The sequence below is a fragment of the Lonchura striata genome, chromosome 15, assembly GCF_046129695.1.
Source record: "Lonchura striata isolate bLonStr1 chromosome 15, bLonStr1.mat, whole genome shotgun sequence".
Taxonomy (NCBI): Eukaryota; Metazoa; Chordata; class Aves; order Passeriformes; family Estrildidae; genus Lonchura; species Lonchura striata.
The window spans coordinates 6,657,569-6,678,284 of record NC_134617.1 but is presented as its reverse complement, the minus strand read 5'-3'; the positions used below and the strand labels follow the sequence as shown (position 1 = coordinate 6,678,284).

Below are 20,716 nucleotides of genomic sequence, written 5' to 3'. Positions count from 1 at the left end.
GCAGCGCGGGGTCGCGGGTTCGAGCCCCGCGTCCGGACGGCGGTGGGCGGCCGGGGTCACCGCCGCGCTCTGCAGAGCTCCTCCGCCTCCCGGCCGCACACTGTGGCATTGAAAAGACCTGACTTGAACGGCCTGAGGTTGTGTCGGGAAGGGGGAGGAGGGTGTTTAGGTTGGATATTAGAAAAACATCCACCGCAGGGGGTGGTCGAGCACTAGAACATCAGAGACATGTCCAGCACTCCTGGTCAGTCTGGCGATGCTTCCATCTCCCCTCTGGGAATATGGGAATTATTTTGCCCCTTTTGCTGTGAAGAACATGCTTTCCCAGCATCCCAGCCTCATGAATTCAGTGTGGGGGTCCTGGCATCCCCCTCCTGTCAGCTGGTTCATTTCAGTCCTTGCTTTGCAGCGCTGGAGCCCACTCAAAGCTTGTGGTCCAGTTCAAGGATGATCTTTGCAGCACACAGGACAGTGGGAGATGCAATTCCCTCTCATCCCTTGATAATAACTAAATTATTATGCCAATAATTTAGTGAACCACTATTCTTATTTCAATAACCCTTAGAGAGCCTCCAGGCAAACTTTGGAAGTGTTACAACAGCAGAAAACACTGACATCTACCATCTCTGTGCTTACTGCCCAGCTCCCAGGAAGGCAGGAATGCCATGGTTTTTTTAGGCTTTAAATCCTTTAACCCTGGATGATCCATCTTTGTTAGTGCAGTGCCCTAATTCCAGCTGGAGCCCTTGTACACTACTCTAATATAAATATATATTAGCTGGCTCAGCCTGCAGGGCTGTGCCTTCACCTCAATGGCATGGCTGTTTCTGGGGAGCAGCAGGACCGTTTCTGAAGGCTGGGTGTCCGGTGGGAAGGGTTTTGAGCACTGGGAGAAGATGCTGAAGGATCCTTCCCTGCCTAACTACTGATGTTCTTGCTCACTCTGTGCCATCTTTAAGGTGTCAAAAGCTGTGAGAAGGTGGATTAGTGTCTCCGGCATATTCATAAGCCAAAAGAAAAATTTACATCAGAGTGGGAAAAATCCTCTCTGAAAATGGATCTATTGATGATGTTGTTCCACACTATCCTCTAAGACAGATCTATAAGAAATGCTGGAGAGACTGGAGTCACTGGATGATGCTTTTATTCTCCTATATTTTCAGACACCAAACTCACAAACTCCGTATTTTTAAACTGCTTTTTATTGAAATGTAGTACATTAGCAAACCCTAACTAGTCGGTATACACTATGAACATACTGGCATATACCACGTAACTACAATACAGTGTTATACTTACATCAAAACATGTCAACAAGTTCTGCTGCTGGCAAACCACGCTTCCACAGGGGCTGGAAAGCTCTGGCTGTCGGGAGGGCACTGTGTATCCCTGTGTCCCCGCAGTGTCCCCAGACCCCTGGCAGCTGCTGGCGTGTTCAGGTTACCTGGTCACACCGGTGTGACCCACCTGGCAGCAGGCCAGTTCAAGCACACTTTTCATTTTAGACGCACGCAAATTGGGGTTTTTTTTGTTGTTTGCTGCAGTCTCCTGTGCCCAAAGGCCGGGGGTCCCCTCTCTGCTGAGATAAAATGAAGCTGTTTTGGTGGAGTCAGTGCATAGTTAGCCATGGCCTTGAGCAGGTGGTCCTGGACAGGCACGGTCATCCAGAGAAGCTTTTAGTATTTAACATCTACTTGCAAACTGCAGCAGGGCTGATGGGACAAGCACAAGAGCGATGCAATCACTCCTTTTTCTCCAAATGGTTATTCCCCATTATAGGAGTAGTACAACAGACCTTACCAGTGCTGGCAGTTAAGCTTAGACATACAGGGTGGGGACAGTCTGCCTGCTGATGTGGTGGCACAGGGAAGGCCTCTCGTTCATGTAGCACCTTCCAGCACAAGCAGAAAGCAACAGGCTGGGACCTCATGAACCCGCACCAGGAGCTTTGCTTTGACAGCCCCAAACACTCTATTCAACATTCCTGATTTAACAGCAGCAAAGAACAAGTTTACTTTCACGCCCAGGCTTTCCTGTGCTGGAGCATGGGAGGGTTGCTGAGCTGTTTTCTGTATGATCCTCCCTCCCAGAGCAGCCCAGTCTGTGGGGAGGCTGCAGGCAGCTACAGCTCCTACTGCCCAAGACAGTGTGAGGGAGTTACAGACACAGGCACGGGGGAGCCACAGCAAATCTGATGATCTATGCCTTAACACAGCCTAGCAGAACTGCTCTGCTGGGAATTAATGGCTCTTGTCCCCCTCGAGGGGTTTGGGCAGCTGAAGAACAAGTCGGAGTCAAGCAAAGTCAAGCCCCGGAGTATGTGAGAAGCAGATAAAAAAAAAAAAAAAAAAAAAGAGGCAAATGGCACATAAATGCACACAGCTGAGCTCAGGGAAAAGAATAAAAACCTCTGGCTCCTGCGGGGCTTCTGGATACAAGTGGAGAAAGGAATAGCCCAGCAGGAGTGAGGGAGCCTTCGCATACATGTCCATCTGATTTCTGGGCTGCAACCCCCCAGTCCCAGCTGTATGACACTAGCTAATGTTACACCTTAGCATTGCATTGAAATAATTCTAAGCAGCTTCAGCTTTCAATTAAACACTATGTAGTTCTTATTTGTAGAATATTAATACTTAATTATTAACTCCTTAGGAAAGGGACTATTTTTGGGTAACAGTTTGTACCACAGGGCCCCCAGGCCCAGAGACCCTGGACATTATTGCAGTAAGAAAGACAAAATATTCAGATGTTATTGCACAACGTACACATCCATTTCTGTTCACGTGAGCATCTCCATGAGGCTAATGGGCAGAAGAGCAAAAGGATGCTCCATTCAGGGATCCAGAGAATGAGCATCCCACAACAGCCCAGATCCCCAGATCCCTGCTTTGGCTGAGCACAGCCCACCAGGAACCTCTGCACTCTGACGGACCATGACTGGTTTAGAGTGATGCATCCCCTTGGAGGGGCTGATGGCACAGTGAGGTGATGGCACAGTGATGAAGAAGATGCTGGAGAACAGGTGGACAGCAGTGCCTGCACAACAGGGACCTTCACCCAGCTCTCCAGAGGAGGAAGAAGCCAGTAGTAACTGATGGAGTGGAAAGGTTGAGATTAGAATCAAGAGTGTCTGGGAATGCTGAAGGCTTTTAAAAAGACTAGGTTAATGAGAGGATCAATCAACTGACAAATAACAAGGGGTCAATTAGTGGTGCTTTGCAAAGGTTCTGTGAGCAGATTTCATCCCCCCAAAAGCACTTTGCAAGCACCAGGTAAATTTGACACACTCTTGTGAATTTGGGGTTTTTGGTCAACATCTCAGGACATCACTGGTTAGGGGTTACAGAGCATCATGGCTCTGTCTCAGGAGCAAAATCCACCTGGAGTCCTGCTCTTGTCACTGCATCCCACAAGGAACGGGTAGGGAGCACAGCTTTTTCTCTTAATTATTTCAAAGACAAGGGAAAAAAAGTAGAAATGAACACCAGCATACTGAAGTACTGTCTATCTCTCCCCTGATTTCCCCTCAGTCTGTTTAGTTGGAACATCTTTCCCTCTCTCATTCCTTCCTCTGCTCACCAGTTTCCACCAAGTGTGCCAGAGCTGAGGCTGCCCTGCAGCGCAGCAAGTCTAGCAGGGAAATGAAAAAGTGAAGATATCTTTAAATATAACAACACATATGCAAGCTTTCATGGCACATCACACACTTTTCTGCACCGCTCAGGCTGGAAAATTAGGTCAAGTGTAGCTGGGTAACACAGGGTGAAAAAGAGCAAAAGCTTTACTTGGGAATTTGAAGGTGTTTCCTGAGGTCCCTGCCCTGAGCTCTGCTGTCCTTCTCTCCCCACCCTGCAGGGCTGGCAGCAGCCCTGTGGCTCTTGCCTTTGCCCCACTGTGCCTTGGCTTCTGAGCTGCTGTGCTATTTCCTGTGCTGTAAAAAACAAATGGCTATTAGCTAAGCAAATTAACAAGTATTTTTTAATAATTAAGTCAACTCACCAGTAATCAGGCTGCAGAGCTGCCTTAACTTCAGCTCAACCCTGGTGCCTTCATCCTTCAGCTCATGAGCTGACTGTGGAACTACCTCAAATCTAAATTGGACTGAACAAGTCCTGGAGCTTCAGCGTGACCCATGTTTCCTGCAGAACTCCCTCTGCTTTCCAGGAGCTGGTAAAAAGCTCTTGGCTCTCCCAGGCCTTTGCACTATTTTACATGAACGTGTTTAAAGAAAACAGATGTGCGAAAGTCTCATAACATAGTCCTAGACATATTTGTTAAACTGGTTTTGGTTTTTCTTTGGCTAATGCAGGATACCTGGCTATTCCTGTAGCATCCTCAGGTGCCAGGGCAAGCATCCCAGAGCAAAGAGACAATGCAGAGTCCAACACATGAGCTCACTGGAGGGAGCAATTGTGAGGGTCGTTAGGTAAATTTTAACATGCTTCAAATTTAATAATTAATGTTGTGTATTATAGGTAAAAAGCACACTTACAGTCTGGTTTCTCACTCGCAATTATCCTCTAAGAACACAAGCAAACCTTGATTTTACAAATGTCTTATGGGAACATGCAAAACTTTCATAGGAGAGGAAGCTGAGAAAGAGAAGGCAAAGTGTTGGGGTTTAAATACTTTAGGAAAACACTTGGAGATAAAAGTTTTTTTTATATATATGTAGAAGTTATAAACTGAATGTTTTCCTGTTTAAAAAAGCACTTTTTTAAGCTTGAAAATTATTTTCCAAGTTACTGGCACTTACAGTGCTTGGTAGGTTGCTGTATATTTTACTTTTGTGAAATGACTCAACCACACACAGCACCACTGCAGCAGAACAAGAACAACAATGCTCATCAAGCTTTTTTTATATACTGATTAATATTAAAAGGAAAACCTCAAACTTACCAGCACAGCCCAGAAAAAAATCACCCATGTTGCTGTGGTGCCTCTTCCCCATCCTAAATATGACTAACTGGGGAAGGCCTGCTCCAGCACGTCCTGGCACGGACGTAGGGACTGATTGCTTGAACAAGCTTTTAATTTTTCCAGTGTTGCAAGATGTCCCAAATCCAGGATGTCAATTACAAATACCAGCTTCCCTATCCAAGATGCTACAGCACAAATCCATTTTTACATTGCTGTGCCAGACCCTGATCTCCACTGAGGCAAACCTGCCATCCCCTGCTCTAAAACCAAGATGTTCAGTTAGAAATAAGATTTAGCAAAATACAAATTACACAAGTTATTATTTTGTCTTTGGGGGATTTGTGCTTTCTAATTTTTATTTTCCATGCCTCTTCTAGCCTTTCTGTATATTCTGGCACACAGCTTGTGCAAACAGGCTCAGCTGGAGCTGAAATCATCAGGTTTGGTTTTGTACTGAAACTGTGCCCCAGTGACATTCCCAGGGGCTTCAGAGGAAATCCCTCTGTCGGGATGGGGCAGCCCCTATGAGAAGGATTTGCTTGGGGTGTCAGCACCCCATGCAGTGCTACAAGAGCCTATCCTACCCAAAATGCCACTGGAGCAGCTCTGCGCTGGCTGGAAGACAACAAGACATGTTGGCATTTAACCAGGAACACCCAAGTATCTGGGTTTATCATAACCTGACTGCCCTCATGGATAAAAACAAGCCCCAAAACATCTTTGAGAGATGATGATTTTCCTCTTGGGCATCTGCGTTCCCAAGGCGCCGCTCCCACGTGTCCCTGCTGATCTCACAGATGTAATTACGAAAAGAGGGGCTGCTCAACCAGCCCTTCTGCCGCCCCCGAGTCCCACAGGGGTTCAGCTCAGCCAGGCTGGGCTGGGGAGCTGTGCCTGGGCCCTGGTGCAGCTCAGCTCAGCCAGGCTGGGCTGGGGAGCTGTGCCTGGGCCCTGGTGCAGCTCAGCTCAGCCAGGCTGGGATGGGGAGCTGTGCCTGGGCCCTGGTGCAGCTCAGCTCAGCCAGGCTGGGATGGGGAGCTGTGCCTGGGCTCGCCGGTGGTGCCCAGAGCTGTCGCTGCCTGCCCCACACCAGAGGAAGGATGCTGACCACCACCCGCTGCTGCCCCCGCCCCTGTGGCACTTCTGTGACCTTCACTTCTGCTTTGTAGGAGAAAGTGGGTGTCAAAATTGTGCTCTTAAAAAAGTCTGGGGCTTCAGCGCTTTTCCAGAGTGAGCTGAATGGCAATAAAAGTGCATTTGGTAAATATCAATGTGGGTATTATGAGAAAAACCTCCCTACACTTCACGCCACCCACTCTTGAATTATCAGATTAAATAAAGCTGACACACAGCAACAAAAGTCAAAGCATGCTCGGCAAAGAGGCTCATTTCCTCATTTTACAGAGCTGGGTTTTTCTTCTTCTCTTGAACATCCATGTTAAATACACAGCTGAACCACACTTCATAAAAGGATATATGTTAAGCAGACTGCTATACAATTAAAAACATTATAAAGGAGGGAAAATTCCCCTGCTTGTAGCAAAAGCGGGTGAAATTAAAGCACGGCAGGGTAAGTCTTACCTTTCTTTTTGGCTTAACTGATTTCTCAAGATTTCTATACAGAGGGTGAAACCGTGTTTCACATTACAAGGACACAAATGAGTTTCTACACCTATGGTAGCTTAGACTGCAATGGAGAAAAATCCAAACATTCATTAACAGCTACGCATTGTCCAGTAGGAAACAGTGGAGCAGAAGCACTTGCTCCTCCGTGTCAGCTCATTTCAGGAACGCTGTGGATGACTTAGCTCCAGAGGTTCCTCTCTTGCTCTCCATTTCTGCATTGTTCTCTCAGAAACTTACAAACAATATCCATTTCCCCACTGCTTCTGCCACATGCTGGTAAAAATTGATTTTTCCTGCAGCGTGTCAAAGCAGTAGCTGCTTTCCTTTCTTCTCCTGCTTTCTGCATTCCTGTTATTGATGTCAGTGGGAAAGGGCACAGCTCAGAGAACGTATTTGTTAAATAACTGTTGCAGATCTCAACAGGAAGTGGGATAAGAAGCTTACCTCTTTTCTTCTCTGTGTAATGCCAACATGCTGGCTTTTAAAAAACCTCAGTGAAAAATCTGGTGGATTTTTTACCCCCCATCCCCCCAAAAAAAGTTATGTGAGGAAGAAAGCTAATTTGATTCCTGCATATTTCAAAAAGTCTAATGGTTTTTAGGTAGATCAAGTGCTGGTTCTGTGAATGTCCTCTCTACAGAAAGAGACTCACTTGACTTCAGCATACAGAAGGACCAAAAGTATATTCTGTGCATACCATTTTTCTCCTGCTTCAATCAGATTGGAGAAAAAAAAATCCAAGCATCAAGTTCCTTGAAATCTTTCTGCAAATGCAGATCCTCTGCAGCTTAAACATCAGACTGGCTCGTCACTGTCCAGGGTTAAGTGGGTTGTAGGAAATGCAATGCACTTATAAAGGTCCCTCCCAGACGGGGCTATTTCACAGTAAGGTTATGGATTGACCGAGATATACGAGTGCTTTTACCAGTCACTGGCCATCTCCTCTACAACCAGTTCCCTTTCTGACATTGCCCAACCATCTGGACAACTAAAAAATTGGAAACAGCAGATGCCTGCGTAAGAGACGCATTTGCAGTTCAGCACAAACTCTTAGGGCCACCGTAAAACCTCTCCTGCATCGCCACGGCTGGGCCGACACAGCTCCCCATGCTGTTACTCAGCAATTTCCATCAGACAACCTTGCTTGTCACAGCTCTTTGTCACCTCAAAGATGCCACCCTCAGAATCCACCACAGCTGGTCTTCGTCTATGCAAACGAGAAGGTGGGTTCGTGTTCTGGAAAAAGCAGCTCTTCTTCAGACAAAGGAGATCCATGGAAAGAGTACACAACAATAGGAATGAGAAATGAAAAAAACGGAAAAAGGGCCAGGAAGGAGCATGGATTCCTTTCAGGTTTTGTTCTCGTCGTACATGTCCAAGGCAGGCTCGATGGTTGAGAACTCGCTCTCGTAGACCAGGCTTCGAGGGGACAGAGAGTTACGATGGAAGAAGTGACTGCCTGCAAGAGGTAGAACAAAACCACATTAGCAACACACACGAACAATGGAAGAATTGAGTAAAGCTCCTCATACCTGTGTGCTGGATGCACAGTACACAGGGGAAAAACAGCCACCCTTCAACACAAAGCAGTAACAACCATATGAAACATTTCCCCTCTGTTCTTGTGCTCCCCAGCCAATTTAAAGCAACTGCTTTCCATATGCATGAACAGTCACACCTCAAATGGCTCTTTCAGATAAAAGAGGTCAAGTCTGAGCAAGGTTGGGGCAGGCCAGAGTTTTGCACTTGGTGCTGGCTGTTGATTTACAGCCTTGTAAAGCAGGGATGTGCTTCCTCAGAAGACCCTGAAATCTCTGGTCAGAACCAAAGCATGGTGCCCTGCACCAGCACCAAGTGCTTTCAGCTTGGGGTCAGAAGGAAGGAGCAGGCAGAGAGAGTGGTTCCCCAGGGATCATCCCACCCATGCTGCTGGAAGCTTGACTTCCTCCAGAGCTCAGCAAACTCCATCCACATGAGCCACCTTCTAGAAGCGGCCGCCTATGGATTTCCTTTCACATAACCAAAGAGACCCAACCCTCTTTTCACTGGCAATAACTGAAACAAGCACCCTGCAGCTGTTGATAAACTGGGGAGTGGAAAAGTCCTTTCTTTCCTTGGTGGCCTGGCATTGCCATGGCTCCCTGAATCCACAGATGTGTTTTTGCAAGGAGCCCAGCCCTCCTGCTGTACAAATGATTCTCTCTGAAAGCATCTATCATCAGATCAGGCCCTTGGCCAAAACGCTTCATTACCTGGTTTCTTGATCCCAGCGGGGATTAGCTGGGAGCAAGGCTGCTTAGATTACAACAGCTACATGAGCCAAACTGGAGGCAACTGAAAAGCTTCCAAGTACATTAAAAAGGCATGCAAGCAACTAAGATGCCTCCAGTTTCAGGCATCAGTGAAGCAAGATGCTTAGGGAATTGTAGTTTTATCCTGGGCATTTAAGCTGCTTAAATGCCCCTTTCTTAGCCAAATTTCGAGCCCAGCCTATCCCATTCTGAAATAAAGACCTTACAGAAGACATAAGAAAATAAGAATTCAGCTGCTACTGTACAAAATGCCTTTTCTCCTTTCCCACTCACCCAAGACACAGATTTTATGTCCTTTGCTAACAAGTGCCCAGCAGGAAAATGGAGCTGGGCAATGGATATGCTCCTCTTTCACAAGCAGAGGTCAATGTATACACTCATTCCACCATTTGCAATGAGAATGGGAAGTTATCATAAGCAAATTAATTTTTGATCTTGTAGTTAACTGAAATTAGTGGTTACACTGTAATGAATCTGTTGAATCTGCCAGGAGCATGTATCCAAGTACTTGGGACAAGTGGGCTGTCTCAGAATATACTTCCAGAAGCAGTTGGTAGGAAATGATAAACACTCATTTTCTGGATCTGAACCATCCCCCAAATTTACAGGTTTCTAAAACTGGGCAATGTTTAAGATAAAAGCAAATAAATAAATAAAGGTTGAGTGTTTAAGGAAACATAAAACTGGAACTGTGACTTCCAGATTATCATGGTCTGTCTCCAACAGCTGGACTTGATGACCTTAGAGATCTTTTCCAACCTTGATGATTCTATGATTCAAGCAAAAAAACCCAAACTCTGAACCTGTTTTGAAATTATACCAGATAAAACTGATTTCAAGACTGTATTATGGGTCAGACTAATTTACTTTTTGATGAGCGAGTCTCATTTTACAGTTGAAATAAGCTGTGAATATTGGATATTTCATCCCCCCTTCCTTACATGCTGCAATATTACACACAACCAGTGCTCAAACAAACCGAAGAGATTCTAAAAGCTTGGTGCTGCTTTTGTTTTTATTACACAGAAATCAAACGTGGGATTAGGAAGCAGACAGCCCAGGCTGTCATTTCCTCTGTGTGCACCCAGACTTCCACTCTAGCAGGCTGGAGGGAGAGATTTAATCAACAGGCAGAGCAGGTTATCTGACAACAAGTATTTTACATTAATCTGGAAATAGACAGTGTATATCAAGCACCTCTAAAATTCTTTACTATGACGTTTTTGTCCTTCTTGGCAAAGGAAATTTAAACCACCCACTTCCAGGAAGGCTGCATGTTTCCATACAGATAGGTATCTCTTGGCTTCCGTACCATTTTTGAGACACATCGTTCATTCTTTTCCTAATTGTCTCCTCTCCCATCCAGTGCAGCCAGGCCAGAGCTGAGACTCCAGCTGCTGCTCAGTGTTTTCCACCACTTAATCTTCAGGTGCTCTATTAACCAGGTCAGGAGCATTGCCCACATCTTATGGCTGGAACAGCAGGGCACAGTGACCCAGCCATGCTCCTCTTAATGCAGAAAATTGCTACTGTTTGTTTAAAAATGTGGCGTTGGTCCAGCTGATATATTTACTGAATAAATGTATTTTAAGGACAAGTAAAAACATCCGTAGTTCCAAATTCAGCTTATGAATCTGTTCTTCCTATTTTGCACTTACCAAGAAAGATCAAAATTTATCCCTTAGGTACAGAAAACAAATGGGAAGGCTGCATGCAGTTTTAATACATGAAGATGAATCCTTCAGTGCCCTCTGCCACTATTCTTCATTATATGCTTTAAAAGAACTTTCAGATAACTTGCACTGAGTGTGAAAATAAATATACTGCCCTGGAATTGATCTTTATACCTACCATAGGATCCACCAAAGTGAGGACAAGACCACGGCCAAAAACTCAAGAGGCAAAGCACTGCAGGTGCCCCAGGATTAAGTATCACCTGGTGTTCCCTCTCCATCTGAAACTATCTTAGTGCCCTTAGTCATTAATCAGGGACATCTTCTACCATAAGTTGCAGTCCCTTCCACAGCTCCTCAGCAAAGACTTCTTAATGTGGAAATCTGATCAGAGCACTCCCTACCTTAATCTGTTTTAGACACCCTCTCAGTTAAGGAACAGAGTGGAACTATTTCATAAAGCACCCTTTGCTCAAAGCCAGCTTAGCAGGAAGACTTTAAAGCAACTGCTTTCCATATGCATGAACAGTCACACTTCAAATGGCTCTTTCAGATAAAAAAGGTCAAGTCTGAGCAAGGCTGGGGCAGGCTGGAGTTCTGCATTTGATGCTGGCTGTTGATTTACAGGCTTGTAAAGCAGGGATGTGCTTCCTCAGAAGACCCAGAAAGACCTGGTTACCATCGTGTAAACATGGTGGGATGACTGGCACAACTGGAGTGCTTCAACAGATGGCTAAAACCTCTTCAGAAGGGACAGGCAAGGAAGGAGACTCCTTGGGGTAGCCCTGTGGTTCTCACAGAGCCACTTCCCATGATTTACCAGCAATCCCAGCTACCTGGGGAGGTCCCAGATGACTGGAGGTCAGCAGATGTGACCCAGCTACAAGAAAGACTGGAAGGGTGGTCTGGGAAACTGCAGGCCTGTCAGCCTCACCTTGGTGCCACAGAAGGCCATGGAACAGATAATTTTATTGCCATCACATGGCACATCCAGGACAAGCAGGGATCAGACCCAGCCAGTGTGGGTTTAGGAAAAACAGCTCCTCTTGACCAACCAAGTCTTCTGTGACAAGGTGACCCACTCAGTGGATGAAGGAAAGGCCGTGGACGTGTGTACCTGTACTTTGGTAGAGTTTGACACTCTGTCCCACAGCACTCTCTTGGAAACTGGCTGCCATGGCTTGGACAGGTGCACAGTACATGGGTGAAGAACAGGCTGCATGGCTCAGCCCAGAGAGCCATGGGGAATGGAGTTACATCCACCAGGCCCAGACAAGTTTAATGTCTTTATCAATGATCTGTATGAGGGGACTGAGTGCACTCTCAGTCAGTTTGCAACCAACACCAAATTGGGTTGATCTTCTGGAGGGCAGGAGGGCTCTACAGATGGATCTGGATAGGCTGGACCAAGGTATTTAAAAGATACAGATGTGGCACCTGGGGACATGGCTTAGTGGTGGGCTTGGCAGTGCTGGGTTAATGATTTGACTTGATGATCTTAGGGGGCTTTTCCAACCTTCCAACCTAACTGGTTCTATGATTCTATAAAGGACTTTGGGGATTTCCTCTGCCTATCCAGAGGGGGAAAAAAAAAAAAGAGTTGCTGGGATAATGTAGAGTCCATCTTTGAACATATTTATTTCATTAACAGATAAACATGCACTGATTGCCTGACCTCTAAGTATCAAAAAGTTGTATCATTATTAACACTTTGTTGAGACAATTGTTAGAGGCTCAAAAGAAAAACTAGAAAATACGATGCAGAGTTATTGAAATCTTCCATGGAGGGAAATGCACTAAAAAGTCCTGTCAACCTTTTTGTTCCAAGTATCACTCGACTTCCCCTTCTGCTGCTGTTCTGAAGAAGAAACATGAACTGGAACTATTATGGTGCCTTTTGCATCTGGGTCACTGCACTGCTCACACAGTCCCTGCCCAGCAGCATTAAATAGCACTCATGGAATTTTGCTGCAGGAGACAAGCACAAACTTATCAGTTTTACTACTGCTGTTGAGAGATGAGTGAAGAAAACATGTATCATAGCTTGTTCCCTAAATTATGCTCTAACCACATTCCTCCATTTTTGGCAACAACACTCACTGACACATGCTGTACGTTACAGCCCTCAAACACAGAATTTTTGAGGTTTTTTTTCTTCTCATGAGTAAGTCCAGTGGGGTTTTCCAGTCTTTCAAAATGCACTTACTGCTCTATTGATTTGTTTCCATATTTCTTTCAGAATTTCACAAGGACACACTAAAGAAGAATTCTATTAAATGCACTGAAGCTATCACATTCTTCACTGCTTATTATAAAAGCTGCCTTCTCAGCTGAAGCCTGATGGACAAACAAGAATTAAGAAACCATTTTAATGTAGCATCTGGCTGTACTCCTAAATTCTAAAAGTGCCTATACATAAAAATAAAATTAAATTAAATCCTCCAGTTCCCAGTACATAAAAAAATTAAATCTTACAGCAAAATTGCTTCTCTCTGTTCATTTAATTAAATTAGAAAGCATTCACTTTCTACATCTTGATCCGAGAACAACAAAAACAACCAAACGCAGAACCGTTTTTAACTTCTGTCAATTACTTTTTCTTTCCCAACTTGTTACCTTCATTTACCCATCTTGTTAAGTCAAGCATTAGCATTTGGCTGCAATTCAGGCCCGTGTTTTAACTGACTGTTGTGAAATTACTCACACAGGGCTTGCATAACTTGCATGAAAGCGCCAGAGTGAGGACAGTGAGGGGAGATGTTTTCCCTCTGTCTCCTCACCAGAACAGAAGCCATGGCAAGAAAGGACATGCTTGCACAGAGTTTCTACATTAAAGAGCGTTATCAATCTTCCATGATCTGAATTTGAACCAAAACAAACCCCCACCCCTGATCTGAAAGGAGGCTTCACACATGGCAGTGGGGGAAATGCTGGAAATGCTGCATTTTCACTTGTTATTTGGAAGGAAGAAGCGGTTTAGAGCAGCTTCACTTTTATCAAAAGGAGGGTGGGTGAAAGTAAAAGACAGGAAAGGTTTATGATTTGTGTTTTGAGACCACAGCATTGCAAATCTCCAGCAATGCCTGGCCTCAAGGCAAAAATCATACTGCAGTGCTCCCAGGTGACTGGGAGTGTTACAGGAGGAGAAACTGAGAAAATGTTATTTCACATTAATTCTCAGCTGGAGTCAAGGTAAGTCCATTATAGCAGAATTGACAGCTTGACCCAGCTTTTTTCCCTAACAAGCTTATGTCAAATAATTACTAACAACGCTTTTTAGTCACTTCAGTGGCAGTTGAGTCACTTGACTGGCATCATAACAAGGGCACTGCGTGAGACTTCCACTACTTAGCTTGTGTCCCAAATGAATGGAGAAAAATAGAGATCTGCAAAGACGAAATCATTCAAAGGAAATAAAGCACCTTATTAAATTTACAAAGTGCTCTCAGACTTGAGTACTAACACAGAAAGCCCAAGAAAAATGAAATTCTCACAGAGTAAGATTTCATAATTAAAGTTTTTTTTTATTTCTTCACTTTTTCTTTAATACAAAGCTTTGGCATCAGCAAATTTTATGAAAAAATAGAATGTACTAAATAATTGCTTGTGCTGCATGATCGATAAATGATGCATAAAAATAGGTGTCTCTCTCCAAGGCAATCGGCCGGAAAGCGTTTCTTCAATAGCATTCTGCTCTGCAGGGCAGAAAAAAAAAGGAACAAAATATTTATGTTAAAGTTAATACTGCCAATACAAAAAAAAAAAAAAAAAAAATCCTGTAAAAGTAAGTCAGTGGTGAAAAATGACTAATTATACAAAGCCAGAGCATTAAGATATGTCTGTATTTGTCATATCATTCCTGCAGGCCAGCCAGTGGTCTGAGCACTTCTAAGCTTTTGAGGACACTCCATCTGCTACTGAAAACTTTCTCTAAGTGGTGCTATCCAACATTTGGGCTTTTTGGGCTTAAACCCTCACTTACACAATAATTTCTGATTGTTCCCTAGGAAGCAAGGCAAATTGTGCTGCTTCTGTTCCTTTCAAACACTGCCTAAAACTTTTTATACTGGTGCTGTAAGGGTATTTTGAGACCAAGAGAAAGCAGCTGGTTCCTTATTTTATAATTTAGACAATGCTTACTTTTATCACAGCTATTTAAAAATGCATGTGTGTGTATTTATACATACACACAAATATACATATACACAGCTAAATATGTATACTTACAACTCCAGAACTAATGTTCTAAATAACTATGTTTAAGCTGTGGGAAGGACATAGTAAAGAAAAGGTACTGGGTATGTTTTTAAGTCAGTTTTAAAGCAGAATTTCCGGTCTTTTACTTGCATCAGCATGTTACATGTCCTCATTCTTGCTACTGTTGTTTTTCAATAAGAAACCTCCCCAGATTCTTCTTGAAACACTACCATAAGAAAGCCAGGGATGTCAGCATTGCTTTTTACATGGAGAGCAGCATAAAAAGCAGGTATGCTGTTTAATAGAAAAAGCAATAAGAAGGAGCTGCCATATATCAGGCATGATATTTATCACAGGAAATTCTTTGTCTGGCTCTGAGAAGGTGTCAGTGAAACAATAAATCGTAGCATTAGTGTCATTTTAAAGTGTCTAAAATGAGTAGTCAAACCCAGCAGCACTTGTGGAGGCTGCTCAGATCCCAAAGGATTCAGATGAAGAGCTGCTGAGGTTAAAGGCCACAGCCAAGAATCTCAGTTACATAAATAAGGGATTTTTGAAGCTCTGGTTGCTGAGTTGTGAGTTTTCTCAAGTCTGTCTGAAGCACACACTCGATGTGCCTGCACTTCAATTCCTATCACTGAGAACTGAGCTCTCCTTGTATCAGCACACCCTTTATACTGAGGGAACATCACTGTGAAAACACTTTGCTGGAGGCCCCAAGTCCCTGCCAATGTGCAGCAGCTTGTCCTTGCAGTAAAAAACAGTCCCAGATCCCACTGAGCAACAAAAAGAAGAGCTGCAAGGAAAGGCAGAAATGCAGCTGCTATCAGTGCCCACATCTGGATGAGACTTCATGGGCTCCAGCTCCTCCTCCTTCCCAAGGACTTGCCAGTGCCCAGCAATGCAGACATTCCTGTTCTGCAGCTCATCTTGCCCCATGCTTTCCCAAGCTACTTTTCCAGGCAGCTTAAAGATTAACTATGTCCAGCTGCAGCTCTGTCACCAAGTTGCTGATTGATGGATGCAACTTCAAGATTTTAACAAATGGGAAAAAAAAAAAACTTGATAGGGCTTTTTGAAGTTTTAAGGTTTTCTTCATGAAGCCCTTTTAAAATCAACATATGAAAAGAGGAAGAAGATTTGCAAATTAGTGGTAATCAAAAATCCCCGATGAACCCTTCTGAAGATCATTAACTTGAGATTGCCTCAAATTTTACACTGGAGACTATTAGACATGTTTCCATCTTATTGAGAACAGCTTATACTTCCAAATAGAAAAAGAAAAAAAAAAGGAGAAAGAAAAAAAATTCCAAACCCCTTCTTTTATCTCAAAGGAAAAAAAATCCCAAGCAAAATGTTTATAAAGCTGCATTTCCCAGCTGCATTTCTTTGGATCTCACCCCACTTCTGGAAGAGAGATCAGTACTTTAATGGAACATCAGCTGTGTCAAAATGTTCAGAGACAAACAAAGATGTTGACACTTTGCCTTCCCCAACAAAAAATTAAATTAAGATGAAACATATATCCTGAGCCCAAATATTCTGTACACCAACATGAAAATAATTACATGTACCTAGTTAATAGATCTGCAAAATCTTGGCCACACACAGATTTATAAGAAAAAGACTGAAAGTCATATGTCAGGGTAATTTCTTGTCCAGCCTGCCTGAAGGGAGGCTGGAGGTTTCCACATAAGTTAAGAAAGCATGGAAACAAGCATCCCTTCATTTAAGAGAGAAGAATCAGTACTGCATGCATTGCTTTCATCTCTCCCTCATCTAAGAGGAAAAAGGTAAATTTCCATTTAAACACCTATTTTTTTCCCCTTAGCTGAAGGTGTGCAAACTAGGAACACAGGATTTTTATTTTTTTTTTAATATGAAATTTGACTATAATATTGAGGTGAAAGCTGTAAAAGGTAACTGCTGGTAGTAAGGCTCTGGCAGGTAAATTTTGAACACAGGAATTTAACAGCAGAAATCTAATGTTTACCTAGAACAATGATCAAAAACTGACCATAAATATTCTCTGTTTTCCCCTTTTCATATCTCCACTTAGCAAAGAGATTTCCTCAGACAACCCAGTTAAACATAAATTAAGAGGGACTTTATGTGTTACCCTGAAACCTGCTGTTAACAGCAACACTTGTGTTTGAGAAAATCAGGAAATTATTTTGATTCCTTGAAAACTACATATTCCCCCTTCTGTTGGTATTTCTTCTCAATGTTGTCCATGACACACACCCACCAGAAACACACAGAAACATCTGAGTATTTACTTACTCATTAGCATTCAAGCTAGCTGTGGCTTTGATGATCATGTAGCAGAGTGTAAGGGCACTGAGGAGGCCAAAACTGGCAATAATAAACCATTCTTCTGTTGACAAAGGAAAGGGAGGAAATCACTCGTGGGAGAAAGCGATGCCAATATTTCCCTCAAACACCACTGGCGGAAGGCAAGAGGCTTCTAAGCCATGACTGGCCCCAGGAGGTGAAGCAGAAGGAGGTTAAGCCACAGAGTTACTGACGGGAGAAGGCTAGCAAAGAAGAAGTGGAGAGAGGTGCAGAAAAAAGCATGGCACAAACAGTATTTCCTGTCTGAGCCCAAGGGTTAGTGATAAAGAAGTTACTTAACAATGTAAAGTGAAATGCAGGATCAAGGGAAAATGTAGTGAAAACTCTGTCCACCCCCAAGTCAGAAAGACGACTGTCAGGTTGGGTTAGGTTTGGTGAGATGCAGCTCTTTCACACAAGCACACCCAAAATAATGTCCCACTTCAACTGTATCTTTCCCCCTCCCTCCTGAATTTATGTTCCCTCCTGAATTTGTTATAGGGTTATTTAAAACCCAACAAAAATCATGATAGATTGCTCAACAGTAAAACATAACTACAGTTTTCTACTTAAGAGACAGATATATCCATGGAAAAATAATTTCAATACTAGGGTAGACATATACATATATTAAATAAAAAGAAGCCTATTAAAGAATGTTCACTACTCAAAATTCTCACAAGGATCAACCTAGCATACAGTAACAGGTCAGAATACAAACACTGTTGACAAACAGCTTTTGGTTTTAACTCTCATGCATCAAAGAATGCAGGTGTCACCCATAAAATACAAACATTTCAAGAACCCTTTCTAAAGCTTTACTTTATAAACATTGTCAGAATGAACTGTTGGTGGTTATTTCTTTTTTACCCTGGCATCCCATCTGTGCACCAACAGCACTACAGCTGGGAAGAGACAGTATAAAACACCTTCTGAAAAGGCAATTAGTAAAAAGAGAAAACTACAGTTTTCCCACCCATGACAAGGCAGCAGCACAGCAAAGGATCTGTTCCTGTTCAACACAACTGAGTGCAAGGTGAACCAGAGGTTAAACACTGGATGACAAAGTGATTTACTGGCTTTGAGGAGAATCAAGATTTTGTATGTGGATTTTCCCATCTCAGATCAGAACATTTCTAGATATGGACTATGTTTTTTATGATGTGAGGTTTTTTTTAATGAAACATTTACTTTGCTACAGTATCTAAAGAAACACTCTTATGAACTGCATTGGTTTCACTGCCTTGTATACATGTATCAGTGGCAACCAGTGTCACTAAGTTCAAAATCTAGATCACAGATGCACATAAACAAAATACAAGGAGAAACTTCGACTGTTGTACTGCACGGATTCTATTTTTCAATTCAGCCAGAGAAACAACCATTCATGCATCAAGTTAAGACTGTACAGCATATGGAAAACTGATGCAATTCCATACAATCTGTATTTATTATAGTGTGATTGTACATTAAAATTCCTAGGCAAATTCCAGTAAGTGGAAAATTTCCATGCTACTCTTATGGATAAGAGCTTTCAAGCAGTGTAGGAACAACTTTTTGATGTTATGAAACAGTTGGACAATACTCAAATGTTGGCACATCAAATGCTTCCTTAAGTCACAAATTTTGTAAGAAAAAACACCTGCTAAGTGATGTCAGAATTCCAGTAGCAATGTTCTCTGGGGAAAAAATGTCTGCAGAAATAGCTATCAGCTAAAATATTTATATTTGCATCAATTATTGCATGTAAAGTATTCTGAAGAGATAAATACCAGTTTTGGCAATCCAGCTTCTTGTGCTGGTTACCAAATTCAGGAAGGTTATTTTGGTGCCATTTCAGTTCATCCAGGGTTCTTTGTATGCCGATCTAAATGGATACACCATTAATAATGGAAGTGTTGGCACTGTCATACCCAGAGTTATTGGTTCCAATAAGGAGCATATGCCTCTTGCAGAGACACTGAGGTCACCTTTGTCCCTGCAGCGACATCCATCACCAGGGCCCTGCAGCACAGAGGGACACACACACACACACCGCGGAAGCCGTAGACGGTACCGGGAGCCGAAGGACACTTACTTGTCACTGCAATGTTGATCTCTCCTGACCTTGGTGTCAGCTCCCCGTCCTGTGGCAGCTGTGACATGCCCGAGGTGCGCAGGGGCTCCAGGCTGAGGGAGCTGTCGGTGCCGAAGTCGCCGAGCGCCGAGCGCCTGCTCGCCGGCTGCCCCCGCGTCAGCCTCTCCATGTCAAAGGCGACGTTATCCGTGCACGGCACGTTGGGCTGGTGAAAAACAGCTCCACGTTACACTGGGGAATGAATGTTCCACATGCAGCACCCCCACACATTGAATGGAACCACACACACACACAATTTGTTCAGCTGTTGTGGCTGTCCTGAGGTCACACAGGTAAGAAACACATGGATGAACAACTTCTACCGCTAAAGAGAAGGAAGAAGCAGAAAAAAGGATGAAGATACAAGGGAGGGACTCAAGTACACCTGTATCATAACCTATGCCAGTATGGTTTAGCACAACCATGACAAACTCTGAATTCTGTATGCTCTTCTAAAAACCCTGGGATGTTATTAACTGCAAAAAGGTCATCCACAAAATATCTGCTACTATTTCTTAGGAAATGTGCAAATTTGCAACTGACATAGCTGAAAATTGAGGCCTGATTATTCTCACTGTCTTGAATCAAGAGCCACTTTACACAGTCTCTCCATATGTTCTTCTCTTACTTTGAAAAGAGCATCACTCCCACTTTGTAATTTTTTCTTCATACAGGAAAGACTAAAAAAATCTGCACTGAGGTTTCACTGCTTTCCCTTTGTGAGCTGGTCAATGAAAGCAGTCCTCAGGGATCCCGTAAGACATGAACTGCTTGGGGAAAACTCACTGGCCTTGGCTAGGGCGAGGCTTTTAATGTGTAAATTTAAGACTGCCTACAGGAAACCACAAGAACAAGAGATACAGAGAGCAAATTTAACAAGAAGAGTTGAAAGGACTTGAGAAAAAGAAAGATTACAGAGAATCTAACATATTTCCAGTAGATACTTGCCATAAATGCAAATATATTCTCAACTACCAACCAGGGAAAGAAGGAAAAACATCAAATTGGCACCAAAAAAATTTGTAAAAACCCCCAAATATTTTTGGAATAAGGGTACTGGAACACCCTTCCCCCTCTCTCCCCTACAATTATTCTTTCTGTTTTAGGTCTCAGACATGGGAGGAAGAGTTCACAACCAAGCAGCTTACCACAATTCCCAGTGCTTTCAGGATGTTCAGTTTACACATTGGACACGTACAGTGCTCACTGAGCCATGGATCCACACAGACTTTGTGGAACACGTGCCTAGAAGTACAGAGAAGGCACATAATAATTTGCAAACAATTCTATTTAATACAATGAAAACTACTTAAACTTTTGGATAATTGGGGTTTTTTTCTTATTTTAAAACACATACAATTCTTATAATTGTCAGTATTCTGTGCTAATTGCAGTAATTAAAAAACCAAAATTATTGCTTGTTGTTGTCTTTCTTTACTAATAGTTCAATTAGGAGGAAACACTTGAAGATTTTCATTCCCCCCTCACTCCTCTCCCCCTTTTACTGTGGATATGAATAGTAGATGCAAGGTAGAAGA

The 20,716-nt window shown here is 43.2% G+C and overlaps 1 protein-coding gene across 4 annotated transcripts in view; it reads right to left on the bottom strand.

Moving 5' to 3' along the window:
• Positions 1-1,184: 1,184 nt before the first annotated feature.
• RNF130 (ring finger protein 130) overlaps positions 1,185-20,716 on the bottom strand; it is a 54,893-nt gene continuing 35,361 nt past the window's right edge. Inside the window, exons 6-9 of one of the 4 annotated variants that reach the window (XM_021552273.3) lie at positions 20,327-20,423; positions 19,140-19,344; positions 17,012-17,105; positions 14,035-14,226 (exon numbers count right to left, since the gene is read on the bottom strand). In XM_021552273.3, coding sequence (XP_021407948.2) covers positions 14,211-14,226; positions 17,012-17,105; positions 19,140-19,344; positions 20,327-20,423 — 412 coding nt within the window. In that variant the 3' untranslated portion in view covers positions 14,035-14,210. Of the gene's footprint in view, positions 8,006-14,034; positions 14,227-17,011; positions 17,106-17,140; positions 17,207-19,139; positions 19,345-20,326; positions 20,424-20,716 lie in introns of those variants that run through there. The other 3 variants (XM_021552272.2, XM_077786677.1, XM_021552274.3) reach the window with 3 other exon arrangements.